This window comes from Trypanosoma cruzi, genomic scaffold (genome assembly GCF_000209065.1).
Source record: "Trypanosoma cruzi strain CL Brener 1047053516695 genomic scaffold, whole genome shotgun sequence".
In the NCBI taxonomy this organism is placed as follows: Eukaryota; Euglenozoa; class Kinetoplastea; order Trypanosomatida; family Trypanosomatidae; genus Trypanosoma; species Trypanosoma cruzi.
The window spans coordinates 53904-63233 of NW_001849483.1; the positions used below are offsets into that span (position 1 = coordinate 53904).

Sequence of the window (9330 nt, forward strand, 5' to 3'; positions counted from 1 at the left end):
CATTCGTTCAACGAGGGCAACGTGTGCCTGTGCCCCCGCATACTCGTTCTCTGCCTTGGAAAACGTCTTCGTGATGACGAGATGGGAGATGTCAAGACGGTTCAATAGGAGATCGCGGATGGTCCCCTTCACAAATTCCACTGCGCTATCCACCGATCGCTGAATCAGGATTCTATTCAATACTCCTGAAATAACACTGGCCACAAGTGGACAATTATCACGTCGCACAGTCTCTATACCTTTCGCATCTAATTTATCGTACCGCTCTGTGTTTGTCCATAGCAGTCCTGCGTACCGCTTTTTGTTCATCAACAAGTAAGGAAAATATACCTTTTCAAACTCTAGCTTGATTGGATTCAAGAAGTGGCTTGATACTTCCTCCGCCGCCCCTTTGCCAAACGTCATTGCATACTCCAAGCGTTCTTTTTCGGTTCCTTTCTCGTCTGTCAAACACTTAATCATCACGGAGTCCGTATCACCATACACCACCTTCACACCCGGGTAGAGGGACTCCACGAGAAACTTGGTTTGATCAATCATCAACCGGCCATATGCGGTAACAGAAGAACTGACCTCCAAACACGGTAGTTTCCCTACTTGAGCCCCAGTAAACCCATAAACCGAGTTTGCGCTTATCTTAAGGGCCAATTGACGACCGTTCAAAACTTTATATTCAAGAGATTCCATGGGGACATCCTTCATCAACGATTTGGCACGTTTTCGAGCTGCAAGGAGGTCTTGCAACACTTCGGGAAGAATACCAGGAAATAGCTCCTTCTTAACAAAGGTGTCACCAGTGGGGGTGCGGCTCAACATTTCTGCTGGGTATCGCACAATATCGGACGGCCGCACCAACGTTGAGTAGCATAAATTATGGGCAATAATAATAGATGGATAGAGCGACGCAAAGTCAAGGGTGACGATAGGACAGTTGTAAAATCCCTTCAGAGGCTCAATAACGGTGGCACCCTCGTAGCCTCGCTGATCACCGCCGCCTCCAGAATATTCAACCGCCGGAACAAGGAGATCCTTCGCCTTAGCCTTGCGCAGCATCATCGAAAAAACCTTTATCTGCTGCCCACGTTCCAAGAGCCACTCAATCGGAACCCCCGTCACGCGTGCCATCTCAACATTATTTACAACTACCATCAGACGTTCCAAAAGTTTTACGGGTAGAAGAGCATCTTTCAAACAGTACACCGCCAGTCTTCGTCGTGTCTCTTCGCTTCCTTGCTGTAGGTCAGCAATAATGGAGTGATGCACATCTTCCTTTTGTTCACCCAAAAAGTGCTGTGACACCGCATTAAGTGAATATGAACGCAGTTTGTAGTCCCTTTGAATAACGACCATAACATCCAGAATAACCCGTCCCTCCAATGTCAGCTCAGTGTACTCACGGTTGCCCATTTGTTTAGACTGAAACTTTTTCTCCCGCGGAACTGTTCGCTCATTGATTTGACGGCCCCAGTAATGAAAGGCGTCGTTGGTCTTCAACGCCGCGCCGCGATTAAGAAGATACGGGAAATCAAAGTTGCTGATATTATACCCTGTAAAAATATCTGGATCGATCGCCTTGACAAATCGAACCCACTCCAGTAGCATTTCTTCCTCTGTTTCATACGAGCACACCCGTGCCCCAGCAATAGGCCCGCAGCTTTTAAGTGTAAAAATTGTTCGTGTGAGTGGCTCTGCCTCATTGCCATAGTTAATACAGTGATTTGCAATTTGAATAACAGGGTCGTCTTCAGGATCTGGAAAGAGGCCCTTCTTGCCCTGGCACTCAATATCAATGGAGAGAATACGAAACGGAGCGATCGACAAATATTGACCGACTGCGTCATGATTTTGCACCGCTTCGTGAGAGCAACACAGCTCAATTTGACAGGTTGATGTACGCTCTGTGGCAATGCAAAAACTGCCCACAGGAATCGTCAGCCAATTGCAACCACTAATGTCATTATCAACGATAAAACGTAATGGAAAAATAACATTGCTCTCATAGGTGGGAAACACACGAACACCATCCCACGCCCCTGCGCATGCAACCCCACGATCAGAAAGCAAAGTACGCAGCCTTGGAATATGCTGCGGGAGCTGTACGACAATCTTGAGGTGTTCTGTCAAGCCTTCACCCTGATAGTACATGATGCTCTGTCGGTTGTGCACCTCAATGCGCACTATAGTGTCTGAGGCATGTGTAAGGCTGTCAAGCTGGGCGTTTAGCTCAGCTTTGAGCAACTGCGAATACGCAGGGAGCCATCCTTTTGGGGCCTTGATCCACAGATACGGCTCGTAGTTGTAGCAATGCACCAGAACGCTATGCCCCTCTTTTGTAACGCCGTAAAGCCGGACAACCGGATTTTCCGCGTGCCGCACTCTGGAGACCGTCGGGTGAGCACTGCCTTTTGTTTGACAGCAGTCCAGAAGCTGGAAGAGCAGGTCGTGCTTCAAATATTCCGGTGGCAACTGCGGTCGGTATAGACTCTCCCACTGGCTCATCGAGGGGTTGCGCTTGAAGGTGGTGGCGCAAAAGGAAGCGCAGCAAAGAAGCCAAAATCACACGGCAGCTTTACAAATTAAAAAAAAAAAAAAAGGATGATGCCCCTCGTCAACGTCATGAGGGCAACATAAAACAGACACACATGCACGCAGAAAAAGGAATATAGATATAGATATAGATATAGATAGATAGATAGATTGACAAATACATATATATGACTGTGCTCATTTTGTTTTAGGACGGCATGCCACACCATAAAGCCGCACAAGCGCACGCCGAATCGCGTCGCGACTCTCTCCGCATGGCGCCACACGCTCAAGAATCGGCCAGGCGTTCTGATCGCGTCGAATCTGTCGCCGGTCAAGACACTCGCTTTCCATCACTTTTACCGCCAGTTGCCAATTTCCACTGAGTGCTAGTCGCTGGACAATAAAAGGCAATGTGTTCTTGTCCACCACGCGCGTGCGAATTCCCTCCGCAATGGCGCCTTGCAACTTTGCGTCACTACCTTGCACTGACTGCAGCCGTTCGCATAGCAGGCCGATTTCTCGGACGGGAAGTCGCTTCATCCTCTGTGCAGAAAAAAACGAAAAAGAAATGGAGGAAATCCACCCAGTATTCATTTAATCCGCAGACCGGCACACCTTAAAAAGCAAACAAATAAATGAAAATTTAAAAAGACCGCGCCACCTCCCCCAACTCTTTCAAACACCCTTCTCAAGAGCATTAAGTTTCTCGCGATTTCTGGAATACAACTCAAGTGGGAAGTCAGGAGCTACGTCGATCATATCCTCCGGAAACCAGTAGTCCAAAAATCTACGCAGAATCCAATCGGTAACACAAAGAAGCCAACATATAACTCCATACAGCAAGCCCACCGACGCGTAGTTCATCAAACGTTCATACATTGATGGTGTTGTTGTGTTAAAAATCCTATCGTATACTCGCTCCGTGCGTTCTGCTACCCAATCCCAACTGTAAAACCGTCTAACACTCTCGTGAATTTCCCATGGAGACAAATAGGGAACGCGAACAATAGCTTCTTCTAGCGCTGCCGTGATTGAAGCTGGGTCAGGTTCCGCTAGCAGCAGCATGTTTGGCGGCAGTACCTCAGGGACGCCCCCCACACGTGTTGATACACCCAGCATTCCGCATGACGCTGCCTCAATTAACGCGATGCAGAAAGCCTCTGTCAAGCTGCAATTCAAAAAAATCTGTCCTTGGTTTAGCACGCTCCGCACCTCAGAGTGCGCAAGCGATCCCAGCATTTTCACGCGGTCCATCAAGTTGTGACGCTCTATCATCTGCTGAATCTGTGATTTACGAGGGCCATCGCCGCCGATAATCCACTTGATTTCGGGATGCCTTTTGCATATCTCAGGAATAACATCAACAAAAAGATCCGAGCCTTTACGGTACACAAGACGAGCGATGACCACAATCGTTAATCCCTCCTTGTCGACCTTTGAGGCCCATGACTTGTATTTCATATCCTCTGGAGGAGCAAAGACCGAGGTATCTGTCGCATTAGGGATCACGCTGACCCGCTCCGGTTCTATTCTCGCTCTAAGAACGGTGTTCTCCTTCGAAGTATTGCTCACACATATTACCTGATCGACGTTGCGCAGGCTCCATTCCAATACTTTGTTAATATGAATTGAAGCAGCATCAGCGAAACCAAAAAGTGAATGATCCGTAAAACACGTCTTCAAGCCCAACGTGCCAGCATGAAAAAGGGCCTCGTGACACAAATTTGATGTCGTTTGATGACCGTGAACGACAGTAATCCGTTCGCGAATAAATACTGACCTCAGCAGCGGAAAGCTCAAAAACCACGTCGGGAGAGTCACTGATCCGGGAGGGAGCTTCACCGCCAACAAAGGCAAGTAATACACCTTCATACCATTGGTAAAATAGCGTACACCGCACCTGTCGCCGTATGCCCTGGTTATCACAACCACCTTGTGTCCTCTTCGCATCAGGCACTGGGCAACATTGTAGATGTGCACTTCCACCCCGCCAAACCCCGGGAAAAAAAAATCCGACACCAGTGCCACGCGGTGTCTTCCCATTGCTTCCTTTACCCTTGCCACCTACACACAAGCAATTCCAAGGAAAGAATAGCGTAGCGCCCTCCAAATTAACAGCCAACCCCTCGCAAGCCCAAGGGACATTGAGAGTCTAGTTAAGGAAAGAATAAAGTGGTGGAACAAAGGCAAAAACAGTAACTATGAACTATTATTCTCCAGCAACGGCAATCCTCCACGCATCTTTACTCTTCTTCAAATGCGGCGCCGAAATACCGTGCACTCAGTAATATATGGCAAATTACATAAATAAGGGAAAATGCCATTTTCACCCCACAATAAAAAAAGATATATTTACCTAATAGAAAAAAACCTTGAATCCCCGTAAGTTACGGAGTTCAAATACATATGGACTAAGCGCAGAACGCACAGGGACACCACGGCGCAGCGCCGGGGTGAATACAAAAAGAAATTTGAATTCCCCATAAGAACATAAAAGTTAATGCTAAAGGACAGCGCTTCTCGGAGAACAGCAGGTGGAGCAATAAAGATCGGCTCGTGTTTTTAAAGAGCAAGAGGGAAAATTGCCAGTAGCTGAAAAGACACCAGTCCAATCGCAGTTACAAGTTTAAAATATTTGATTGCGACCGTATCGCTCGTACCAACAGTGAAATACAGATCAAATTCTCTTTAGATGACACTCACCTTTGTCATCTTTAATTTTTAATCACCCTACCACAAAAAAAAAAGTAAAGCCGTCCTTTTATCCATTGAAGAATTCCACAAAGCGCGGATCAAATATGTGTGGCATCTCAAGAAAACTCTGGCGTTCGTCCCCTACACCATCACACAATGAAACTCTGTGAAAAAGAAAGGAAAAACGGTAGAGTAGCCGGTGGGCCGTGCAACTGCACTGTGTGCCTCTTTGTCCGCCACCGTACTGAATGCCCAATATTACCAGGAGGAAAGATAAACCAAAAAAAAAAATCATCAGAACCTCCTTGCACCTTGTTACTTACCAGGCTGTATGTCTACTTGAGTAAGACTCGCGGTGCAAAAAATAACTAAACAAATAGCTGGCAAGGGAAAGAAAAAAAGTAAAAGAGCAAAGAAAGCTGTAGGCGATGGATAAATGCAACCCGGCTGCACGACCCATGACCCCGCAGCAACAGGCGGTGGGCTTTGCGCGCAGCAGCTCTAGAAAAACAGGCAGCACAACACTGCGCAGTGATCCTCTTGACTCATGGGCCCAAAACTTTTCAGAAATGGGGAATCATCCATCTTAGTTAACAGCAGCGGCAGCCTAGTCGTCATCGTCCAAAAGACGCTGCAACACAATTTTCATAACCCGTTGTCAACCTTTCCTTTGCGCCTCAATCCATAACCCGTGTACGGTTTATCCTCTTGGACACAATTGCCGTGTATTTCCTTCGCATCAATGACTGAGCAAGATTGTAAATTTGAAAATCGTTTCACTACATTTTGGAAAGGTTTTAATTTTAAAAAATGGCGCAATTTAATTCTTAATTTCGAGCTTATCTGTTCCACAAAAAAAAAAAAAAAAAAAAAAAAAAAAACTCAGCTTATGTACTCCTTCTAATTATTTTAGATTTTCGGGTGAATTTGTGGTGGTTGCTATTTCTGTTAATGGTGCTCCAAGCCTTGCCCCGTTGGCCTTTTCCTGAATATTTTTTTTTTAATTTAAGTTTTCCCCGTGCTTTCTATACATAGACAGCATAGCGACAACGAAAAAAAGTAGTTTGATAAATTCAATGGATCCAAGGGTCAGGATTACTTTTCTTCATCAAGACGAGGCTCAGTATAATCCATTCGCTGAATAAGTCATTATATAATATATATGCAAGGCGAAATGCCAACTGTCTTCCCACATCTTGAAGAAATAATGGTATGCAATATAGTAGAATCACGCCGCTCCGGTTTTAGATTTGCTTTTCCTTTTCCTTCGCTAGTAGCAAGTCGTTGTAATCACAGTAGTGAACGTCGTTTTTATACTCCGGATGAAGATGTGCAATAGTTCTCCGCATGTGCTCCGCTGCCTCAACTGTGGGATAACACAGAAAGCATCGCCCACCATTTACCGCATCAACAAAGCAATCAAGAAAACCTTTTTGACTGGCAACGGACGCCAAAATTTCCTGACGAATTGTAGTTGGAATACCCAATAAATACAACACCAGACAGCCTTTGGGGGGGGATATCTCAGTATCCTGCGCATTAGAACAATTTGGCTGTATGTAGTTTTTTTGTTTCAAAAGCGCAACGGCCTCTTCGTGAATCCACGCAACTTTCTTGATTGGACTCTCCTGAGAAGAAATTAAAGCCCTCAAAGAACAGTAGCACAACTCTCTACTTGCTAAGTCACGGTGCTGTATAACACTCACGTAGTCTAAATTTTCCTTGAGATGATATGACAACATATCGTCAAGAATACCGTAGCATTCCACAATTCCGCGTAATTGTTGCGGTGTGAGTGTTTTCAAATGGTGGATCAACAAGCTATGAGAGGGTGCCAGTGACCTTTCTAAGGAGAACATTTTCATCTAATTTTAACAATAATAATAATAATAGTATAAAAAAGACAGAAAAAATGGCACAATTAAAAGAGAAAAAAAGAAAAAACTTCGGTGATTTGAAATATTCAAATATTATGTTTTAAATAAGCATATTTCTATAAAACTAACCACTAGAAAAATATAAAAAGGCTGACGACCTTTCAGACGAAACAGATTGCCAGTCTAGCCTAAACATGGCAAGACTATCAACGCCAAATCCAACAAAAAGTGTCGCAGAGCTACTTACTCGCATAGCCAGTTCGGCAAACCCAAAAAGTTCTGCTGTCCCTGCGCGTCCCTCAACTTGACATTGCAGCATCTCACCATCAACAAGAGCCGAGCCAGTGGTATTCGATGTTTTAAGCTCTATATATGATTGCAGGCTATCAAAGCGAAGTGCAATGGTACAATTGGCTTCCTGTGAGGTTGCAATAAACCTTACAATGTGGCAAAATGATTGAATGTCATGGATACGGTGAAGAAGTGTTATCTCGTGCTCTATGTTCAAAATCGGTCCAAGATCATGAAGAGCGCCAATTCTCGCCCAACGTTCGCATTCGTTTTCATATATAAAAACACTAGTAAGATCATGGCCTAATTCTAACGTTAGAGAATCACACCCTTCAAAAAGCCGTAGTGTCCGAAGCAACAAAGGACCATCGACCGCCCACGAAAAATCCTTTTTAACGCCCGTGATATTATCAGTTGCTGCTCCAGGCATCCCATCATTATCGAAAACCTCGATGACTATCTCCGAAAAACTGCATTCAGGAATATTAGTCCCTGACAAGCGCATTTCAGAAGAACCTGTTCGATTCGAAAAAATAATCTTTATAGTGCTACTCTGAATACAAAGGTACCTTAAACAACAACTGAGAGCCTTCACTGACGGAAAGGTGAAGGAAACTACTGAGGACCTCCCCATTGTGCTCTTCATAAGGCTTCCTAGGAAGTAAAATATAAAGGTCTTACACAAAATTAAAACAATATTTCACATTAAATTCGTAATAATCATACATTAATTCGTCGGTCAATTTTCACTTTGTATTATATCGCCGATCTCAACTCAAATCCTTTCAACAGCTTGGAAAGTGCTTGATCTGGACCTTCAAGTTCCGCCAGAAAAGCTACTTTTGCCTTCAACTCCTCACGCCCATTCTTAATTTCTTTTTCCCCAGTAGATATTTTCCAAGAGAGGTAGGTAACTGTGCGCTTATGCCCTAAATTAGACTTCACAAATACTCGACCACTACACAATAGCCACACATCGTCTGACGCGTTATAATTTCTGAGAACACGTTTCGCCTCTCTGTATTGATGCTGACGTTGATCAAGATCAATAAGGTACTGCTTGGCCTCGGCGATTTCTTCCACGGTATGCTCAAGGACTGCACCGCGCGTTGCATCACAATTCATAGCTAAAAAATCAGACTTGTGAAGCAAAATCCATTAGTTGAAGAAAAGGCTCAATAAAACGGTTTTATCCCAATTGAATTTTGGCGGGAAAAAAAAAGAACATACAAAGTTTTAATCAAAAACACAACAGGATTCCCAAACAAAAATATCCCTTACCACCATAGTAAAAAATTAAAATTGATTGTAATAAAAGTAAAATGTTCAGTTGTTTTTGACTTCACCACAGTCCGTTATAAGAATTGGTTGACGGGTGGCCCCTGAGCGGCTACCGTTGGCTTCGACTTTTTCAATTACTTCGTACCCTTTGGTAATCTGGCCAAAGACCACATGTTTTCCATCCAACCACTCCGTCGCTGCTGTGCAAATAAAAAACTGAGAACCATTGGTATTAGGCCCAGCATTTGCCATAGAAAGCGTACCAGGACCAAAGTGTTTCCCAGCTCTGCCAGCAAAAGACTCGTCAGGAAACTTCATTCCATAGATTGACTCACCCCCTGTGCCATTTCCATTCGTAAAATCCCCTCCCTGACACATAAACTGAGGAATAACGCGGTGAAACTTGCTCCCCTTATAACACAGCGCCTTTCCAGAACGCCCAACGCCCTTCTCACCAGTACATAACGCCCGAAAGTTTTCCGCAGTTTTTGGTACAGCATCCTTAAATAGCTCCATTTCAACCCGCCCTGCAGGTTGAGCTCCAATGGAAATTTCAAAAAAAACAAGTGGATTCTTTGGATTTATTGGATAAAAAGGCAGCCTTCTTTGCGCCCAAAACCATGTACGAGAAAACATAATTATTAAGCTTAAAATAATA

At 44.5% G+C, this 9330-nt stretch overlaps 7 protein-coding genes across 7 annotated transcripts, besides 5 other annotated features; all 7 read right to left on the reverse strand.

The window, feature by feature from the left end:
* On the reverse strand, positions 1-2499 carry Tc00.1047053510259.6 (DNA polymerase delta catalytic subunit, putative; the record flags this gene model as incomplete). Its single annotated transcript, XM_800846.1, has 1 exon — positions 1-2499. A coding segment is annotated over one exon (2499 nt), but the record flags the coding sequence as incomplete, so codon positions are not given.
* Positions 1-9330: a sequence feature (heterozygous, Esmeraldo-like haplotype).
* Positions 2669-2715: a microsatellite.
* On the reverse strand, positions 2725-3123 carry Tc00.1047053510259.12 (hypothetical protein, conserved; the record flags this gene model as incomplete). The annotated part of the gene is made up of 1 exon (XM_800847.1): positions 2725-3123. The coding sequence occupies one exon, from the start codon at positions 3121-3123 to the stop codon at positions 2725-2727; it is 399 nt and encodes a 132-aa protein (XP_805940.1).
* Tc00.1047053510259.18 (N-acetylglucosaminyl-phosphatidylinositol biosynthetic protein, putative) lies at positions 3205-4572 on the reverse strand (the record flags this gene model as incomplete). The annotated part of the gene is made up of 1 exon (XM_800848.1): positions 3205-4572. One exon carries the CDS (start codon positions 4570-4572, stop codon positions 3205-3207), a length of 1368 nt encoding a protein of 455 aa, XP_805941.1.
* Positions 6076-6104: a microsatellite.
* Positions 6212-6232: a sequence feature (AT_rich).
* Positions 6468-7088, reverse strand: Tc00.1047053510259.24 (hypothetical protein, conserved; the record flags this gene model as incomplete). The annotated part of the gene is made up of 1 exon (XM_800849.1): positions 6468-7088. One exon carries the CDS (start codon positions 7086-7088, stop codon positions 6468-6470), a length of 621 nt encoding a protein of 206 aa, XP_805942.1.
* Positions 7090-7125: a sequence feature (AT_rich).
* Positions 7225-8037, reverse strand: Tc00.1047053510259.30 (hypothetical protein, conserved; the record flags this gene model as incomplete). Its single annotated transcript, XM_800843.1, has 1 exon — positions 7225-8037. One exon carries the CDS (start codon positions 8035-8037, stop codon positions 7225-7227), a length of 813 nt encoding a protein of 270 aa, XP_805936.1.
* Tc00.1047053510259.40 (hypothetical protein, conserved) lies at positions 8148-8516 on the reverse strand (the record flags this gene model as incomplete). Its single annotated transcript, XM_800844.1, has 1 exon — positions 8148-8516. One exon carries the CDS (start codon positions 8514-8516, stop codon positions 8148-8150), a length of 369 nt encoding a protein of 122 aa, XP_805937.1.
* Tc00.1047053510259.50 (21 kDa cyclophilin, putative) lies at positions 8718-9308 on the reverse strand (the record flags this gene model as incomplete). The annotated part of the gene is made up of 1 exon (XM_800845.1): positions 8718-9308. The coding sequence occupies one exon, from the start codon at positions 9306-9308 to the stop codon at positions 8718-8720; it is 591 nt and encodes a 196-aa protein (XP_805938.1).